The 21,818-nt window shown below is 39.0% G+C and overlaps 1 protein-coding gene across 4 annotated transcripts; it reads right to left on the reverse strand.

Moving 5' to 3' along the window:
- Positions 1-261: 261 nt before the first annotated feature.
- LOC145486275 (uncharacterized) lies at positions 262-21,794 on the reverse strand. Of its 4 annotated transcripts, XM_081464912.1 has the most exons (19): positions 20,749-21,794; positions 18,544-18,664; positions 15,627-15,718; positions 13,715-13,766; positions 13,482-13,556; positions 12,448-12,769; positions 11,754-11,812; positions 10,456-10,521; positions 10,157-10,237; positions 9,411-9,476; positions 8,625-8,741; positions 6,972-7,085; positions 5,108-5,196; positions 4,468-4,533; positions 4,248-4,335; positions 3,714-3,776; positions 3,189-3,249; positions 2,665-2,725; positions 262-1,640 (listed from the first exon to the last, which is right to left on the reverse strand). In XM_081464912.1, exons 1-19 carry the CDS (start codon positions 21,120-21,122, stop codon positions 1,505-1,507), a joined length of 2,103 nt encoding a protein of 700 aa, XP_081321038.1. In that variant the 5' UTR covers positions 21,123-21,794; the 3' UTR covers positions 262-1,504. The 4 variants fall into 4 exon arrangements, with proteins under 4 accessions (XP_081321038.1, XP_081321039.1, XP_081321040.1 ...); XM_081464913.1 differs by lacking the exon at positions 10,157-10,237 and having other exon boundaries at positions 263-1,640; positions 20,749-21,792; XM_081464914.1 differs by lacking the exon at positions 6,972-7,085 and having other exon boundaries at positions 263-1,640; positions 20,749-21,792.
- Between the last annotated feature and the right edge of the window lie 24 nt (positions 21,795-21,818).

Raw genomic sequence — 21,818 nt, forward strand, 5'->3', positions numbered from 1 at the left:
ATCGCAGCCAGTTTCCGTCTAAATTGTTCTTATAAAAACAATTAAGCAGTAAAGGCGTTTATTGTGCACCTAGAGTTAATTTACTGTATGTGTTAACACCAAGATAAGAGCATAGTAAATGAGATATTGGTTGATTTTCACACTTTCTGTGTACATTTTATATCTCACTTTCACGAAAACAAGCAAAAACAACAAACAACAAACAAACAAAACGAAAAAAAAAAAAAAAGAAATAAAATAAAAAAGAAACCTGCCAAATGAAAACAAAAAGACAGGCGACTGAAAGAATAACTACGAAGCACATTTACCTAAAGATAGAAGGGAAGCCTCGAAAACCTGTAAGAACGGTAATGGCAGAGAACATTTTAGAAGACGTTTCAATACAGGTGGCTTGAAGTAGTGTCGCATTACAGCTCGATTTGTCAGTTCTGTCCTGCTGCGTTTTAACATAATGCCGCTTTCAGTACTACCTACTGGCTTCGTTTACTAAATTAACATCAGTACATTGATAAACAACTGTGTCAACCACAAAGATCACACGCTGCAAAACAACAGGCTATCCATTAAAATGCTCCAGTTATGTTTTCCCCTTTCAGTTGTTTTGAGGACGATGACTGAATGTGTTTTCACTTGAAAGAAATGCTTTTCAATGTCTGTTAACTGACTTGAATTAAGCGGTTTACCATTAAGGCCCCGTCGAAAACACTTCATCCACCTACTGTCCATACTAACCCGTCACGATAACGGAGTTTCTCGAATACGCTTTAAAGCGTAGGAATTTGAAAACGCCGGCTTTGCGTTTTAGAGTGGACGGAAAACATTATGAAAACAATGACATCGCGACAATGTTATTTACCTTCCCGAGTAGAATCAGTTAAAAGCACAACTCCAAAACGACCGGTGATTGATGCGTTTGCAAATTTTTTTCCTTCGTAGTTTGGAGGGAAAACATTCGATGCGTTTATAGAGTGACAAGGCCATTTTCTCTGACGTAGTGTTTAGACAAAAGAGAGTGGTCGCCAAATTGAGTGAAATGTAAAAATAACCACTGGAAACAAGGAAGGAACAATTCAATAAAACGGCAAATACAAAACAAGACAAAAAGTGAGGAAGATTCAAACGGGTTGTGATATGGATTTTTGAAAAACAATTAGGCTGCACCGTTTTCAAACTTACCCTCGCTTGTTTCTCACCTTTAAGTACAACGACCGGGTCACAAATATGTTATAATGAAGGTATTTTTTGCCCATGATGCTATTTGTTTTGAATTCTATATTATGATACTCGCATACAGACATACGACCTTATCTGCCACTTAGACACGACGAGGATTATGTACGTATGTATACAGACATTAAGATAAAAAGGAGACGAGCTGCGAGAGAATAAATAATTTAATTGTCTCTATCAAGTAAGTCATATTTACAATCTAAACACAAGCGCACCGCAAATAATCTACACCCTCATCGAAGAGATTGCACACTGGGGAAATAAGCAAAATTCCTTACACAGCATCAACGACTGGTTTAGCTGGAGTGGAACTTTCCAAAAGCAAAGACGAGCTTTCATTCTTCACTTCACGAGAGATGATCCCACTAATTCCTGGATTTGCGTTCATGCTGGTTTCTCCATTGCTTGTTCTGCAAAAATAACAATTTTCGACCAACTCAGTCCTATTGTCAACGTACAAATTTTGCCTACGGGTCTGCATATACATTTTGGTGTATACATCTACGATCACATAACGCACTCTCTCATTGGTCGTAGAACCGTTTTACAACGAGGCTACGCAAATAGGGTCACATTTTACCTTATTTAAGAATAAAGGAAAAAAAATTCCTGTGTTCCTATCGGTTTTCACAATAAATCTACTAACGTTTTTTCATGAATGCCGCTCTCTGATTGGCTACGCTACTCACTATCTGTTCTGTTGTAGACAGAGTGTAACCTAGCAGTGAGTAGCTGTTAACAAAATGGCGGCTCCATCTCTACGTTTTCGAAATGTCTCTGAAAAGGATTCACATAATTTGAACGACTACTAGATTTATACTAAAATAATAAGATTAGTTGCTCTCGATTTCTATGCGTGATAGTTGACTCAGGCTGCGCCCTCGTTAACTAGAAATCTCGAGCTCTTAATTTAAATGTTGAATGAATGTTCGCCTTTTAGCATGGGATTTCTCACAAGCTATTTCTGTTGACCATACAGAGTCCCTAACAGCTACATTACTCGGAGAAAATTTCAGATGATTTTAATTTAATTTAATTTAATTTAATTTAATTTAATTTAATTTATTTACAGTACAGTATAAAACTTTGAAATAGCTCCAAAGCCACTAGTTACCTTTATGAAGCGAACTCTACTTGAGACACTGCTTAAGGAATGTAACGAGTTCATAGAATTTCTTACTTTCTCGTCGGTGTATCTGTAAAGCCTTGAGGGTGTAGTAAAACTATCATTTTCAAAGAAACTGTTACAGTCTACAACTTGTTTAGTAGGCGTAAATTTACGTTAGCTATGTTTCAGCAAAGTACTCGAAATTGTTGTTCGAAATTTGTCTGTAGTGAGATAAAGAGTGTCCGAAAATGAAACGTCCGGAAAAAAAACGTCCAAAATTTGAACGTCCGAAATTTTTTTGCAAGTAATTTACACAGCAAACTTACAGAGGTGGTTCGCCTTCCGCTGGCGGAGCAGGAGTGGGGCGATCTTCACTGAAAGGCGAGTCTGAGAGAGGAAACAAGAGAACACGTTACACTCGTTACATTGATATGCTTGTCTTCAGCTATATACCATGACAGTCTGGTAACCAAGTATCTTTTATGATGGAAAAGTCGACACCGAGAACCTGAGCCTGCGATGTTCATCCACAAGGTTGCTTAGCAACACCAGATTTTTTTCAAACGAGCTAAGTCACGGATGGAGCATGCACAAAACACAGTATAACAGACTTGCTCGTTTACGAGTTAACGTTAATCTTTTCTAATGCCGTTCCACCTTATGAAAAAATACTCTTGAGAATTCCTTTGATATAAACTTACTCTGTCCTAGTGTCCGTGTTAAAGGGGTTCCACTGCACCTTAATATAAAGTATAAAGTACTAGATCGAAAAATAGCAGCAGAACTGACTAGTCTTTCATCCCCTGGGGGAGGAGGGGGACGAACGCAAGCGTTTCTCTTTATTTCTTACCTGCACCAAGTCTGTCAGCCTTTTTATAAGGTATCGTCTCCTTTGTTCCGCCAGGCCGTTCCTTTGTAAATAAAACAAGGAATGAGTTGTCACTTAAGTGCATCAGTCAAACGCTTATGATAATCAACTGTCAGGGAGCTGACTTTGTGTTTAAGTCTGTAAATGAGTCGACCTTCATGAGGCCTAGTCTTCTCCTTCACAGGCAATCGTTTGACCTGTAACGCAGAGGAGCGATTGCGTGACGAGTCCACAGTCTGCGCTGGAGGGGTGGCCTAGGTGATAATCTATCGGTTGCTCGTGCAATTTTCGAACCATACAGAGAAGGAATCAAGAGTGGGAAGACTTGGTTCGGAATCCCTCTGTAGTTTATAGATTAAAAAGGTGCGACTCTTTTTTTGTTCTCACAGAATAGATGAAATCAATCGAAGAACAGTTTCAAAACTATAGTGAAATGACTGAATCATCTTATATCGCCATAACACAGTTCTAGAACACCACATTTTTACATTTACAATTGAAACTTACTAAAGTTCTGTACGTTTTTCCCTGAATTCTCCTATTCGAGACGATAACAGCAGGACCATCACTCTGCAAAAAAATGCACAAATAACCGTGACATAAAAAAAAATATGAAATCTATCATTCTACTTTCGCAAGAGAATTTCTCTTGACTGTCGTTTGTTTTCAACCAGGGTTCTTTTCACCTCCTTTTCAAAAAGTGTTGTAGAAACATAGCCACAACGTTTGGTGTCCAATGTAATCCTGCACCCAGAACATCGTACCACAACGGTCAAAATGAGTATAAGAAACCAAGACAGTTGGCCATTTCCGAGTTACCTTGTGCCTCTGTTTCAAAACAAGTAATCGTGCAAAACCTTTCATATGAAAATGAGTTTGATTTGCATGAAAATGAACCTGTAGGCGAAACACATTTTCATATGAATGGTTTAACACGAAGACTCGTTGCACTACTTGTACGCAGTGCTAATACTGCAAAACGGGCACTTTGCTTTGGTCTTAAAACACTACAGTCGTTAAAAAACCTCATCATGTTCTCACCGCGTACGCTACAGCAGCATGCTGGAGCCTGGCCGCTTGTCTTTGCAATGTGGTTCTTAGGAAGCTCTCATCCTTCAGAGCGTGTAGTCTGTAAAGAATACAAATACAAGAATCAAGGACTGGACAAAAAAGCGTCGTTAACAACAGTAGAACCGAAAGCGCAAACGCGACTGTTGATCCCAACGCCACTTGATTGCCACTAACATGAAATTTCACTTACGTTTGTTGCAAAATGGTGACCTTCATTTCCCAAGTTTTATTAACTCTTTCAAGTTCCTTCTGTAACCTTTGACAAAACGAAGAAATTAGCACCTAGAAATAACAGGACTTTACCCAGAAGCTTCGCATGTACATCTTTAATAGCATTGACGCCTCCGATTGTCAAGGTGTAAAACACAAATACTAACGGGAAAACACATTCGAACTAACCAGTGAGTGATGGCATTGACTTGGAAAGATTAACTCGATTGGGAGGTGAGTTTCAGTCTTAAAAATCAGAGAAGCCTAGTGTCTCATAAAAGCGTGATCGTCACTCTATTTTTCGTACCACGAAGTGACTGGAAACTTTCCAATTATACCCTGGACGAGAACCTGATCTATCGCCTTCAACTTAAGCGCCTTCGATCACGTTACACCAACACTTTTCCTGTACCTATCTAAGGGTCTTCGTGTAGATGAGGCAGGGTGAAAGAAAACTGATTTCCTAGGAGCAATGTAAAGGATTGCCTGTTTTCCAGCTTCGGTATCGTACACGAATCCTTTAGGTTACAGCTCTAGATCATGGCTCAATGCGCAAAACGTAACTCACCACAACAGAAAGTGAAATACCACTCGGGGACGTCAGCAAATATTTTCCTTACCTAAGGATTTCACTTTTCTGTTTTTTCTCCAGTTTTTGTAATTTCCTCAAAAGTTCATCTTTCTCAGACTCATTCAGTTGAGGTTTTTCCTAAAGTAAGAGGAACACACAAACAAAAAATAAATACAGGGAGAGAGAAATAATAAACTCTATAAAGAGATAGGGGAAGCGAGTTGTTTTGGTGAAAAATGCGCGAAAAAACAAAACAAAACAAAACAATAAGAAGTGTAATCGGATTTTTCATAAGCCTCTGAAAACACAAAGAAGTACACACTGTTCCAATTTCTCAGTTTTAATCGTGACAACACGAGCAGTTTTCCGCAAATCATCGTGCAAACTTTTTTGATTAGAGCCATTCAAGAGCGATCTCGTTAAACGAACAAGCTGGTGCCCTTTTAAGAAAGAAGAGAGCAACAGTCAAGCTACAAGAGAACCATAAGGCATCGCGTGTTACAAGAAGACGGGATTATATTCGTGTGAAAGACTTCAACTACCCCTCCAATTAACAAATTGACGTCAGTTTTTCATGCGTCTGTCCTGTTATTGATCACGAATTTCGTCATGAGATTGTGAAAGTAGGTCTGGATCCACGAGGCGAAAGCGTTCGAGTCATGTTAGAATTTCAATATACCCCGGTATAAAACATAGTTAATTCCGTTTTGTCTTTTTCCTTGTCTTTTTTTTTTTAAAGAATACTTGACGGCAGACACAACTGCAATAACAGCTATGCCACAGAAGGTAACAACAAGTTGGCGCAAAATACTTCATGTGATGATTTAGCGCGTGTTGCGTTCATGAGATAAAAACTTAAAACACGGTTCGCGTACTAACAATAAAAATCTAGGAGACAAACAATGCGCCGAATTAAGTGTCGTCATAGAGTGGCTAGTTCTTAACTTTTACAGTGAGTGACGTATTACTTCCGGTGGGAAATTTCATTTGTCAGTTTATAATTTCACCTCCGGCTGAAATTACTAAACGTATCCTCAGGTCCTTTTAGCTTTAACACAATATCCAAAACGGCGTCGAAAACGATGGCTGACAATACGCAATGATACTTATAACACAGTAGGAAAAGTGCAACCAAAAAAACTTATGAACTGAGATGACACTTTCAAATCAGTGTGCAATTAGGCTGTGGTCACGTAATTGCGTCTCAGTTTCCCCATGCACCTAATTATCTTTCGTCATTTACACCTTTTTGGGAGACTGGCGATAGTTTAAGAAGACAGCCCTAAGTAAATAAGGTTACTAGTTTTCGTGATGTTTACCGCGCTATGACCTTTGAAACGTTTCCCAAAGCATTCGAAATCGAAAGGTCTTTTCTATAAAATCGTAAAAGGGTTAATACACAACAAAGGTCTCATGGCCAATTACAACGCGACCTAATTGTATTCAAACGACAAGGTTTATATTGCAACTTGATCGAATCAGGTGGAAGGCGCGGTGGCCTCATGGTTAGTGCGCCTGTTCCCGGAACGAGCGGTCCGGGTTCGAACCCTGGCCAGGGACACTGTGTTGTGTTCTTGGGCAAGACACTTAACTCTCACAGTGCCTCTGTCCACCCAGGAGTATAAATGGGTACCGGCGAATTGTTGGGGAAACCTAAAAAATTGCGGAGGAGTGACCTGCGATGGACTAGCATCCTGTCCAGGGGGAGTAGCAATACTCCTAGCCGCTTCATGCTACAGAAACCGGGATAAGCTCCGGCAGCTATGAGCCAGTCGGCCCCAAGGCTTCACTTTTTTGATCGAATCAGACGCTCGCACACTCCGTAATCGAACTGAACTTGGGAAAACCAGAAAAGCTATGTAAAACTGCGTCCTAGTTCTGTGATACCCCCTTTACAACTAACCCCACCTTACCATTCGCTGGAGTCTGGAACTAGCCATGAAGCCTGGCGCGTACGCGGTGATCTGATCAGCGGCGAGTGCTCGTCTGGTGATGGTGGTGCTTTCAGTTCGTGCAGGAATGATGGACTTTTGGTGCAGGCATGTATGAAGTGTAATGAAGTACAGTGCAATGTGCAGGTTAGTTGAGATATATTAGTCTGTTAATAATTCACCTGAACGTGTGGATAGTCACTGCCTCCTTAATTGACGTCTGCATGCCAAAAGACGTTTCCTCCCTTCCAGCTGGCGAAATTGTGTGCACGATCTGCGTGCCTACCTGACTAATAGTCGACAGTTTCACTTTCTCCTAGTTGCTGGCTAAATCGCATCTACAGAAGCGAAACTTTATCTTCACTCCTAGAACCCGTCTTTATGATAACCTTCCTCGGCGTAAGTTGTACTGTCACGCACGGCTTTGATAACCCTGCGTGACGTGAATCGTAACGCAAGAATAATCTGCCTGGTAGCCATGAGTAGCGTAAATTCTAGTACCTACAGCTTTCTTTACGTGGCAAACACAGTATTTTCTTCTAACGTTGCAAACGTGAATTCTCTTGCCCAACTCATCTTAATTTGCGTGGCATAAATTGGACTAACATGGTAACTTAATAACAAATGCCTCCCCTCCTCTCGCCCATTTCTCAGTCTTGACTACACTCTTTTATTTTAAGAATATATTTTATTAGATTATCGAGGCTAAAATTTGCGGAATTTTAAAAATATTTTAAAAATAAACCCGCGGCTGAGACTTTGAACAAAATGTAATTTTGTATGTTGAAAATTTGTAAATACAATACAGTTATATGTTTTAACTAAGCCGTATAAAATTCTTCCTTTCTCTAACCAGCAAAACTAGCCTAAAAACAACAACAGCGGCACTAGCCGTATGTTCGATGCTAATAACATTTCTGCAGGAAGTTATATGTGTCACATCAGGCTTTATTGCCTGCAGGCTGCCTCCAAAATTACTTCAACGCCATCAAAGTCAATAAAACGGAATGTCATAGGCCATGATATGAGAATAGTCACAAGAATATTTTCAGCCTGAAATCGGCAGATAAATAAGAATATTCAGCCTGGGCCAAAAAAACAATATTCTTATATAAAAAAAGAGCGTATTGCGTATCTTTTTTTCTCTCTCAAACACAATCGTCCTCTCTTTGATTCTATTCCAAGATCAGACGGCGTTACACAAGGTCGCTCAAAAGTAACATCAGAATCTTCTAAACTCGCCGACGAAGTACGACATCAACAGAACCAAAAGACCATGGCCACATGTACATAAACTGTGCCTGTTAAAACCCTAAGACTACACACTGGACAAAAACTGGAGGTCTTCATTACCCGGCAGCGTATATCCGGACAACAGCGGAGGTCTGTGTACATACCCGACAAACACTAGCTGCCTATACATGTATAGCTGACTAGAAGGAATGCTATATACCTAACACAACCAGAAAAACCTAATGTACTAACGTAATTGTTCCAAAACAAAAGCCTATATAACTGATAACAACAGTACCTAGATCACATTACAAAGAGATCTGCACCCTGGTTAGGAATTCCTCAACCCTTCTGCTAACAGTACAAGTGATAAGAACACAGCTTTATCATACGTACATGTACCTTTGTTTGCTGGCTTTCCATCAGCTTTTTTTTCTCGTCAAGAATCTTCTGTTCCTTGATCTTTTGATCATGTGCTTGCTGCAGCTCTTCCACTTGTTTACGTGAAGCTGCCATTAGCTGTCAGAACGAGAATTGGGAGAAAAAGTCAACTAAAGGCTGCGTTTTATAGTTGCAGCTCACAGTGTTATGATAACAAGGCTGCCAAAAACACTGTACGTGTACCTAGTGCTGAACTGCGGGCGTTAAACTGAAACTTAAGTAGAGTGACCCCCCGTACTAAAGATGTTAACTCGTGTGCTTAGCAGACAGTCAGAAACCGCGGGAAAATTGTTTATCTATATGCAGTGTGGAAAGCGCGGGGAAAATCGGGTAACTGGTGGAAAAGTCCTGAGCAATAAGGAAGGAAACAGCTGTCTTAACTGATAGAAAACGTGGCAAGTCTCGGGCCACTGGTCGAAATCACAGCGCGGGAAAAGTCGAGCAACTGGTGGAAAGTGCGAGAAGAAAGGAAATGGAAAGTTATGCAACCCCTAGCAAGCACATGAAATCAAGTGATAGGAGTTGTGACTGACTGACTGATTGACTGACTGACTGACTGACTGACTGACTGACTGACTGACTGACTGACTGACTGACTGACTGACTGATTAACACCTGATTGGCTAATTAAAAGAACTTAAATCAATACAGCTTAACTGTGATTGGCCACAGCCCATGGAAAGAAACAGCAAGGTTTAAGATGCACTTTAAAATGAACAATTAATAACATAGATCTATATAACATACGTTGTTTTTTGTCTCCTGGATTTTGCTATCCATTTCTCTTTGAAGCTGAGCTTTCTGTCTCTGTAGCTGCATGAAGGAAACAGAGATATAGCAAGTCATCACAAAACAGAAAATAGAGCGTTGCGTGTGGTTTCAAAGCCTCTTCTTACAATTATTTTTTTATCAGACCCTTACACGTTTAAATTTAATTGACTTCAAGCAAGTTATTACACGAAATTGACTTAATACGTTCTTCCTTTAGTCTGCTTATATTACTTTCATATCTTCAATAATTTTAGAAATAAAGAGTTAACCTTTTTTGCTAGGTGTATGTTGAGTCACTGAAATAACGTTTCAAAATGCATGTCACTCTTTTAAAGAACCTAGCACCGTTGATGGAAAGATTCCCTCAATTTGTGACTTTAGTTTGTTTACCATTAATCACAAATAACGATTAAAATCACGAGAAAATGGATTGAAATTTATAAACGTAACGTTTTTGCTCATGATATATTTTGCTTTCATTTTACTACATAACAGATTAACTACGTTATTCATGACAATTTATACATTTTTTGACTTGCATATTTTGCACCGGAAAGCTGTTCAGTATCACATAAAAGAGGAATGTCATATTCACTGTAATTTATTTACTCTTTGTGCTATTTATCAGCGAATAGAATTCAACAAGTTAGCTGTTTTATTCTTTAACTGTATCTCAATCAGTTAGTTATTTTAACGTTTATTTGAGGTGATGTTACCCTTACAAGAAAGAACATAGTAGTTTGGTCCACGGTTTTGACTTCGTTACACTTGTTAGAAGAAGCTTGATCGGAAGATAGTTTATGCTGAGAAAACAAACCTCAAATAATTAATAACTTGCAACACTTGAGTGTAATTCGTAAAGCACAAAACAAAGTAATCACAAAAGACGCAAAAAGCACATTGAGCCAATAAGAACTCGAGGCAAAAACACGTGACCAGCGCAGAGCGGGCAAACAATACAACCCAAGCTAGCCACTGGAAACCAGTTTTATGTCGAGAAACCATTTTTTACAAAACGCACCTCGTTTCTGAAGTTGTTTCTCTCGTGCTCAGCAGCCAGCAAAGCATCAGAAAGCTCTTTCTTCAACTGAAAAAACAACAATAATAATAATTTACAAAAATATACAGTGAATGATCTCATAAACCGTTCAAAAGCCAAGATGAAGCGTAGCCAAGTGACGGGTTTTACTGCAAAGCTGCGAGTATTTTTAGGGGCATTTGTATGGTACACGAGAACGTAGGCCATGGAAAAATGTGGTCGTTTTTTTTTTTATTCTTACAAAAAAACATTGGAAACTTATCAGCAAATTAGGAGAGCAATCATTGCAAAATAGCGTACGCATTACAGTGCGAAAGATCATATTTTTTGTTAGAAGCAATCTACTAAGTTGGAGATTTCTGGAAAATGTCCGATTGACAATTCATAACTCGATAGTTTTTTTATTTACTGGGAAAAAGCCCTAATAATTTTTACAGTCTTATAAAATTCCCTTTCGGCATAGCGTTACAAGTTACGTCGCGCTACTTATGGTTATGGCACGAGATTATGGAGTTACTATACCCAATCGCACCTTTTTGTTACGTTTCAGCCGCATACCGGGCGAACTTGGTCGAGCCATGGTTCGTATTTTGGCAACAAGTAGTCGAACTAAAATACCCATGCCGAGACCAAACGAACCTGATATGCGGACACCGAAGCTTACCAAAAAATTTACGATTAGTAAAGGTAAGGTAAAGTCTGCATACGAGCCAAGTGGCCCATCAGGCCGGAGCTTATCCCGGTTTCTGTAGCATGAAGCGACTAGGAGTATTTCTACTCCCCCCTGGATGGGATGCTAGTCCATCGCGGGGTTACCCCAAGCATGTTACCCATTTATTCACCTGGGTGGAGAGAGGCACTACTGTGAGAGTAACATGTCTTGCCCCAGAACAGAACACAATGTCCCCGGCCAGGGCTCGAACCCGGACCGCTCGATCCAGAGACGAGCGCACTAACCATGAGGTCACTGCGCCTCCCACGATTAGTGTAAAAGTACCCAAAATTGGCCGAATGACAATGGTACCATAGTCATACCAGGTCAAGACAGTAGACTAAATTCTGATTGACTAATTACGAATTTGGGTACGGCAAATTTGTAAAAATAAAATCGTCTGGATACGAGAATTTCCCATAGTTTGCACGGCACTATCAGTAACTGCTAAAGTTGTTGCATTGTAGATTTAATCTATTATACCGACACAAATTGATATCCCATTACGGCTTTGAAATCAACTTTCACTGTCTGCTGCCAAGTAAAAACGAAAATTAATATTGTTTACCTGTTGGACTTGCCGTCTTTCACCATTCAGTTGTTCATTTAAATCTTCAATATCAGTCGCTAAGAAAATAAAGAAATGTTCAAAAATACATTACTACGGCAAGAAACTGATTCTATCGTCATGTGAAGATGATAATCAGAAATTAAGGGGTGAGGAGAAAGAATGAAAGAGAGTAGTCTACGACGACGTTGTTTTGAGTAAATGATAGTCCGGGACTATCATTTACTCAGAACTCCCACTTTAATTCAAAGAGCTTGATTACTATTGTCTACGAGGCGAAAAATGTCGTTTTAGTTTGAACAAGAGAAGATCAAGGTAACTATCTTGACCTTCTCTTGATGTAAAACAATGTAAAATCCTACGAATACAGTGGCCTCGGACAATGTAAAGGATGAAAGTTGTGTAAAAATGTTTACATGCCTCGATAAACAAGCAGTATAAAAGTCGCACCCAGAGTTGTACGGTCTAAATCTGCCCTAATGCTCATATAAAAACACTCTCAGGTATTCAAACTGACATCGGCTCTTAAATTTTCATTCGAGGGAGCTCTGCTGCGTAATTACACAAGAAAATACTGTGGAATTGAACTCAGGACTTCCACGGACCTCTAGATCTCGAGCCAGAGCTAAAAGAATGTTACTGAATCTTTTTTCCAATTCTTTATAGGGTACTCTTCTCCACTACATTGACTCACCTAAACGTCTGTTCTCATTTTCCCTGTCCTCTAGTTGATTCATCATGTCATCCAGTTTATTCTCCAGTTTCTCCACCTCTTCTCTCAGGTCATATATCTCAGGATCTGTCGCCACACTACTGGCTGACTTTGGTCTGTTTAACGCTTCTTCCAGCTGTTTGTCCGCACGCTCCTGTGCGTCTCGCATCTGCATCTTCATCATCTCTATGATGGAGTCTTGTTGTTGTTGCGCTTTCTTCTTTACTGCATCGTCATCTTGGACTTTCTTGAGCTTTTCGGAAAACATTGCTTTGTCTTGCTTGCTCTTCTTTGCGTAGTATTTCTGTAGAGATGGAAAGAATGTAAAGTCGTAAGAAAATCATCATAGCCATCATGGCGGTTTGGTTGAGACCCAGGTGAGTTGAGACCCGGGTGAGTTGAGACCCGGGCGAGTTGAGACTCAGGTGATCTCAACACTCATTTCAATCGTGTTTAAAACAAAAAAATCCACCAAACATTTTTTTAAGTATCAATGTACAGTAAAGCATCAACGGTTTTATAACATCAATCAGGCCTCTTCATTCTAGCTACTATCAAAGCAATTTCTCTCTTTTGAAAACGTGTGCACTGTCATATAACATCACCACGGGTCAGGAGTGTGGTGCAAAAGTTCACTTAACTTAAGGTCACTTAACTTAAGGGCTCAATAATGCCTATTCAAACTCTGTCACATTATTCTTGAGAGAATGATGACAAAATATCCTTTTAATTGTCTCCTATTTTCTACACAATAATGTAAAGCCCCACTGGACATTTGAGTCTGGCAGTATGTATATTATCGGTTTAGAAATGTTCCATGCATACAAAAAAGTAAAAATGTTACCTTAAAACCTCCCTCTCCCTCCTGCATTTTTTTACACATATACCCATGGTGGAGAGATGCAAAGAGTTTTACTATAGAGTACACAAGAACAGCTGCCTGTGTAAGGTACACTAATGCACAAGTCATGTGTATACATGCACATTAACATGTGCGTTCATTTAGTTCTATGTACCTGATGTTGATTGGCAATCTGGGTGATAGCATCAGCAAGCTGCTGGCGATAACTTCTTCTAATCACAGCAACCCGCTGAAACATGAAAGATAGACTTGCTTGAAACATGAACTTCTGTTTGACAGAGACACAAACTGGTAACTTAAGTTATCCCAAGGCATCGAAAAAATCGTTTATAGAACCTCGTAACAGAAAACAAGAAAAGGATTGTAAACACTATTGATGCCACTAACCTCCTCGTGTTGTTTTTCCAACTCTAGGATTCTGTCATTAACTCTGCAATATCTGTTAAGCAAAAAGATCCAGTGTCAGTCACTGTGAAATACAGTACAGTAACCTGGCCTAATATTTTAATTCACTGCAGCCATAAATAATCTTTTCAAAAAGTTCTGACAAGGTTATTGATACCAGTCTGACCTAAAAAATTCAATGCGAGAACACAACCAAACAAAAAATACATAAAGGTCAGTCAGTCCAATTTTACGACAATGCTTGGAATTGAGAACTTGTGCAAGGTTCAATCTCCACTATAGCAAGAGATTTTTCATTTTGTTTTTGTTTTGCATCAATTTGTTGTGATATCTCAGTAAGAATTTAAAAAAAGGTTTAAGCCATTCCAGGGCTGTGATTATGTTTTGAGTCACCTGCAGCCTTGAATTTCACACCCATAACAAACTTGCTACTTTGTGGGTGAATTGTATCAACTACAGGCAAATCAAGAGGCAAATCATTCATGGCATCAAGAGCCATGGATGATTCCGTTATTATTCGATTTAGCGTCCTCCTCTCAATAAGATCCCCCCTTTCGAAAAAAGTGCCCTCCTTTGAATGTGTTTTCATTAATAAATGCCCCTATTCCAATAAGCAGCCCTGTTATAATACATCGCAGGGCTGTCAGAGTACATATCAACTGGGGTTCATCTTCCTTAATTGCTTACAAACATAATGTTGCATTACAAAAACAGTGGTCTTCATCTGAGTTTCTCCCCTATTATGTCCATGTGAATGCATACATTTAATTCCTTCACAGGAATGATCTCTTCTTCAAATTTTGAGGTGATTACTCGGCTGGTTCTCTGAGTGCACTGTCTCAAATAAGCACCCTGCCTCGAATAAGTGCCCTCCCTTGAGGTATCAAAAGTACCATAAATAAGTGTCCTAGGTGTTAAATCAAATCATTGCGGTACCCAGTTGTAACAGGTGTTAAAGATAACAATCCTTTTTTGTGAAAGTCCCGCATTCATGCAATATTTTAGCCATATCTGAGATGGGACTGACTAAGGCATCAGTACAAACACATGTATCTACTTTCAAAAATATTCAGTCTAAAGACTAATGCTGTAGAAAATCCACAGAGAGGCTGATGTTAGAAAAAAAGGACATTATTTAAACATGCTCCTGGAAAAGTACTGAAATTATAATGATAAATTTCATGTACGTTCTAACCACGTGGTACTGTATAATACAGTTAATAGAATGTATTTATAACAAAATTATCAATTGTGATTGGATCTCTGCATTACTAAATTTTGTCACATCATAGACATGCAATCATATGGGTGTTAAACTACACAGTGACAGATCCAGATCATGAGATAAGGGGGGGGGGGGGTGTGGTTTTGTTTTGCTTGCCCTGTCGGCTTTTCTTCCTTCTGTGATTTCTTCTTTTGTTACCCAAAATAAGGCCCCCCAAGCCCCTCCCCTAGATCTGCCACTGCTACAGGTATCCAACTACAACTTTTTGTAACTGGATATGGTTTACCTGTAATTGGATATAGATCTATCTGCCATTTGCATGTCAATTACACACACTTTAATGGCTTCCCTCTTAGTGTTTCCAACAACTCCTATGGCTTATGAACAGCATTAATGACTTTTTCACTTTTGAAAAAGCAGTTCTCAAAAGACTATTCTAATCTCAAAATTTGTCAAATGAATGTAACAATCAATTAGTTTTTGGATCTCGTGTCGTACAATCTAGAGAGTCACCATACCCATAATTTCAAATCAGCCTCGCACTACCTGCTTGTTTGATTTTGAAAATTACGTAATACTATATATATACCCACATGATTTATTCCTACATGTAAATTGTACGACATGGGATCCAATTGTTATTACTAATCCATTCAGTGTGATGCTTACAAGTCCAAGGCTCTCTCCTGCAGCTTGTTTTCATAATCGGCCTGTAGAACATGCTTTGCATAATGTAAGCTCCTCTTTAGATTTTCTATGTCCTACATTGAGTAAAACACATGGAAGGCTTGAATTTCAACAAGCTTGTTAATGCTTCTTTGTACCACAACCACATCACACAGGCAATTAATGCTACTCATGAACACAAGTACATTTTAGTTACAATACTTCAATTCAAGCTCTAGCAAACTCATACATTGTGCATTGTGCTTTAAAAAATAAGGCAATGTAAAAACCAAGCAGTATTTAGTTTTCTGGCATTGCAATTTCGATGCTAAAGGATAAAAGTAATTCAGGGAAAACAATGGTTAAATGTGCATTTACAATGTATGTATACATGTTTTATAGTCTGACATGCAAAAAAAGAAAAAAACATTCTCAGTTACCCAACTACAGCATTCCCTTGATATATTTGTAAACTGATATTATATGACTGAGAAAATTAATTCAAATTGTGATTGGCTGAGAGCAGGCCAATTTATTGTTAATATTTCATTTGCAATGCAGTGCAAGGGTGCATTCCTTTGGGGTGATCTGGATCAGGATCAGTGATCCAAGATCACTTGGGTCATAGTTCATCAAAGAAACTGATGAATCCACTCTGGTCACGGATTCATTGGTTTCTTTGATGAACTATGATCGAGAGTGAAGTTGGACCACTGATCCTGATCCAGATTACCCCAAAGGAATACACCCCAAATTAACGCACACGCATTCACCTTCTCTGTCATAAAATAAATGAGTAATCGTGTGAAAAATCAAGCAATTAAGGATTTACACTACTCGTGATATTTGAAAATTCTTTTAAATTGCACGTGCCTACAATTTTGAGAGAATTTTCAAATAGCACTTGTAGTGTAATAATCCTTAATCACAATTGCATTCATGCAACTACCATACTAATTCTACAAACTTTAACATTAATTCAGCATACTGCACAGCTCTCAAGACCAGGAGAAGCAATTCTCACATCAACTGAGAGAAGAGTCCATTCCCTCTCAAGTGACATTATGAAAAACTGCAAATTCCAATGCTTGGTTTTCTTGCAAAACTTGAGAGTTTTTTGTTCACTGTACACTGTACACTGTAAGTCTGCTCTGTTTGCATTCACTCTGAATTCAAAGTGCAATTAATAACTAATCTAAGATGGAATCCACCAGAAGTTTGAGTTACAAGTGGACAAAAACCTAGTACCAAGATTATTTACATCTTATTATATGGCTTTGGCTTGTGGCCGATATAACGCGCGCTCTGATTGGTTAATTGTCACTGAATTGTAGGGCATTATTCTCCCGTAATGCCCACGGGCTGATTACGGATTATGCAAATTAGGAAGAACCCGGTTCTGAAAATTCAAGCGCATTGAAGCGATGAAAGCCGATTAAAATCAGTACGAGAATAGCAGTAGCTAAAAGTTTAGAGATATTTCTTTAATAAAATTTATATAGATGACTTACCAGTCGGTAACCTTGGTGGACACTAGTGAAAAACAATCAAAGTTTGCCTAGTCTTAAGTAAAGCTAAAATCGCTAAGTAAAAAACACCATCGACAGATCTGCCATGCATCCTGAGCAGAACACCACAAAGAAACTTATAAGCTATCATCTTAGTCACAGCAATTACCAAAGTATTGAACTCCGTCAAAGTTCTCGTCAAATAGATTCCCTCGCTTTGACACAAGCAAGTGTAAATCAGCTTCCAGGATCATCAGATGTAAACAATCGGGCGGTTTCTGTCGGTAGCAGTGTTTCTGATAACTGCAGACGTTCACAAGGCTTGAAATGTTCATCCATAAATCCCAGAATGAAGAAGGCGAAGATATGTTGTCGAAAGCGAATGCGAAGATCGAGTTAAGCTTATTTTGAGCAGTGCATTCTGAAGCATTAGTATCTTCTTTCACCGAAAGACGGTTGGTTTGGACAATTTTGAAGCACTTGCTGTCTTTTCTATATCCGTTGACGTTTCGCCCCAAAAGTCGGAAAAACTTCCCCATCAACTTGTGGTACCACGATACTAAAATACGTTTTTGAGGCTGTGACAGTGACTTTTCCGTAAAGAAATGAGTGTTTTTAACGGAATACGTAATACAGTGGTGAAATTCACTGACTATGTAGTTTTGCCCTAGGTTTGAGATGATGAATGAATCGGTAGACGCGCGCATCGCCGGATGTAAATTGACGACTTTCGCTTGAACGATTTTTCTCTTTATTGATATGATGAGCCATATAATAAACAACTTAATAACCTCGACCGTTCGGTCGTTACGGGAAAATCTCAAACCTCGGCCTACTGTATTGACCTCGCTATCGCTCGGTCAATACGGCAAGGCCTCAGTTTGAGATTTTCCCATAACGACCGAACGGTCGAGGTTATTAAGTTGTTAGTATTGCAAACTTCTGTACGACTGTTTCAAATATCTTCTCAAAACAAATAATTTCTAGCAACACCAAACATCAAAAATGAATGTTGAACTTCGTATGAAGAACTTGGAAGTACTGGTGAAGTGAGACTGATGATGAAATTTTGCCTGTGCTTGCACAAGTTCTCTGAACTTTAAAATTTATTTTCTCTTGTTCCCATGGGAAATTGTTTTCAGTGTTATTTCAGGCAATTATTTGTGTATTTAGCTTTAAGAACAAGTAAAAATGACTGTAAAATACTTAAAATTATTCTGGTGCCAGATTTTTGTCCACTAAAGCCTGAAATTGCTCGATTTTCTATCGGATTTTGTCTTAATTTCTAGCTGGCCGGCCATACATGTAAATCTTACAGTTCGATCTAACTGGTTTGTTTTGCTCCTTTTCTAAAACTCTCTGCATTTCTTTGTCCTATAAACTTGTTGAGAAGTCTGGTGATTTGCACGTACCCTGACAAGATTTTGTAAGACCTCTGTCATCTCTTTAAGTTGCGCTATCTCTGATACTTCGGTTTGTGATGATCTGTCTTGACTGAAGTAGCCAACACGAACTTGGTCAGCAATAGATGGTCTGCAAGAAAATAAAATTGCTTTAGAGGGTCATGTAGCCAGGGGAATAAGTGCTACAGTCAAGCCCCTTTTATGCGGCCATCTATTAAACGACCACCCCTATTAGGTGGCCAGTTATCACTAAGTCCTGATGAGGGCTTTTCTACTGTTTTTACCTCAATTAAGCCGTCAGCCCCCTTTAACAGCCACTATTCATTTCCCCAAGGGTAGCAATGATTGAGCGGTATCTTCATGTAGTACATTTTGTCCCGGACTGCAAGTAAGCAGCTAGCTGGTAAACTAGCTTATTGCATTCCCATTTCCGTTACCAAGAGCTATGCTGCCATGAACAGTCTAACATGAGGGCTTTTCAGACCTAAGTGTATTCTGCTGCCTGCAAATGTCATACACTGTAGGGATTACTGTGGTTCACATGGCTTGCTTGCTAATTGCCCTAAATAACACTTTTTTGAGCCTAACTAGCATTCTGTTTATTTTAATTAGCACTCTGGTTCATATAACTTAGCTTAGTTAGCTTTTGGTTAGCCTTTTTATTGGGTTTAAGAGTTATTGAGTCACCTGGCTTGCATGTCTTGCTGGCTTGCAAATTAGTGACACTGATCTCTGCAAACCAGTCTTAGAGACTGATAGAGGATTACTTGGCCTTTTGTTATCCTGGATTTACAACAGGGATTATGCAGTGATTTTTTTGTGTTGTGCTTTTGTCACCCTGGTTTACCCACAGACAGTTTTTGGTTTATCCCAGCAGGTAATGCACGTGCAGGCTTAATTAGCACTTTCATCATACTTGTGTATATGTACTGTATAAAATCAGACATAAGATGGTGTCAACTTCTCACTACAGGTGCATACAATGTGTTATGGAACATCTGATCTTTGCCACATTCTAAAATGTAGGGGTTTGCATCTGAAACATGATACAAAATTCCTACATTTCAAAACCCTCCACGGTATGGTTTGGATGAATTTTGTAATTTCCATCAACGGTCTCAAATTCAAAAACCATTAAGGTCACAGGCTGCCCAAGCTCACAATGCGAGGAGTTATTATTATTATTATTTTTTTAATCTTTATGCAAACATTCAGCGTGTGAAACGTGACATAATTTATTTACTGCCGACATCTACTATTCCATAACCACCGATTTGGTTACACGAAACGTGACCTTCACCTTGCAGCATATGGTGGTGTTGTGTGACAACTGTTTGAATTTATAAAGGTCTCTATGGGGAAAAAGGGTAATCAACATTATAGCTGAAAGTCTTTTAAGTGAGTTGAATATCTCGCTTAAAAGGCTTCGGATCAAGCTGAGAAGCGAGATGACAATAGAAAAGACGACAAGGCATTGAGGTAAGTCATTTTTATTGCAAAAATATCAAAATTTTTGCTATAATGTCGATCGCCATTTTTCCCCATACAAACCTTTATAAATTGAAATCGTAACACAACACCACCATAAGCAACACAACACCACCAAATGTGAAGGTCACATTTTGCGTAACCAAACTCGTTGGTTATGTAATAGTAGATGTCGGCAGTAAATATGTCACGTTTCACGTGCTGAACGTTCTCATAAAGATTACAAAAATAATAATAATAACTCCTCGCATCCAGAGCTTGGGCCGCCTGTTTAAAGGTATATATAAGCTTATAGCTCAAAGAAAAAAATATTTTAGAAAAAAGTCACTGGTTGTCCGAGATTAGCTATATGAGGCCTTTGAAGGAGATCCACACGACAACAATTAATGACGCAATTAAACATTAATAGGCAGTGTTACTAATTCAAGTTGTACTGTACGAGAACGTTATTTGCGAACAACAACAACAAAAAAAACGGACATACAAACTCTTAAGTTCCATTCTAGCAAACCTCACATATTTGTGTCGAATTTACATTTTACGCAAAATGCTGTATCAATAGACTAATGAAAAGAACGAATTCATGATGAAAACACTGAAGTGAATTCAGGCTAATTTAATTATTCAATTAAAAAGCAGCTGCCAAAAAGTTTTTTCAACGCTGATCACTTACCGGAGATCAGAAGTCGCTCCCTCTAACGAAAACAAGGATCTATCCTTCCTTACCTGTATTCATCCAGCTCCATCAAAGCTCCAGAAAAATGAGTAAGCGCTGGAGAGATCGATCCAGGTCTAGACGACACATGTTTCATAACCGTAGGCGACATTTCAGACGATTTCACCGCCTTCGTTTCGTCCGCCATGTTTTGTTTTCTGTGAACTTGCCTTGGTAACCGCGTTCCTGAGACATCTACGGGGGAGGGGTAGGAGAGTTGTATACTGGCTATATTTTCGTTTTGTACCCAGTCCACGACGTTCTCAACTCCAGTTGAGGCACAAGTGGCCAAAGGAAACAATCTTTTTCCCGAAAACTGGTGACAGAAGAACGTCTTTTTCTCATAATACGTAATCAAGTTAATAGTCGATCTTAAAACTTTCATCAGCTATAGTTAGGCGTCCAGTTCAAGAAGCTCAAGTTGATAGTCAACTGCGTGACATATCGTCCACACGATGCACCCCTGAGCCCCTTTGAAGAGGTTCTCAAACCCAATTTTATCCGAGCCCTGATATTAAGCAAGTCGATTATAATTTTGGGCGACCTAAATTACTACTTTCTAAAAAAGGTAAAGTCGCCAAAACCTATCCCTCAATATAAAAACACACGAAGCTATAAAAATTATAGCGCGGAGCTTTTCACAGTAGACTTAGCTAACAAGGCCAATCGCTTGCTAACTATCTTCCTGGATTTGCACGTTCCATAAAATCTATCAAAACACGGAGCAGACCCTGTCCTTTTGTAAATCAAGAAATTAAGGACCTCATGAAGTATAGAGATCGCCATCTAAAACGATTTCTTCAGACACGTGACATCACCGACCGGGCATAATTTCAAGGAAACGCGCAAATTAGTAAAGAAAATGCTACGGGAAGCTGAAAGGAAACGCACTTATGATGAGGTTAGACTTCTCAAGAACAATTCTCGCTCCCTGTGGAAGATTATCAATCGGGCTATAGCTTCCAAAGAGAAGCAGAATCAAACCTATGCAAACGATTTGACAGCCAATAAATTTAATCAGTTTTTTTCAAATGTCAGTAGAAAAGCTGCTGACGCCTCCCTGCACTTGGCAGATAAAAAC

This window comes from Orbicella franksi, chromosome 5 (assembly GCF_964199315.1).
Source record: "Orbicella franksi chromosome 5, jaOrbFran1.1, whole genome shotgun sequence".
Lineage (NCBI taxonomy): Eukaryota > Metazoa > Cnidaria > Anthozoa > Scleractinia > Merulinidae > Orbicella > Orbicella franksi.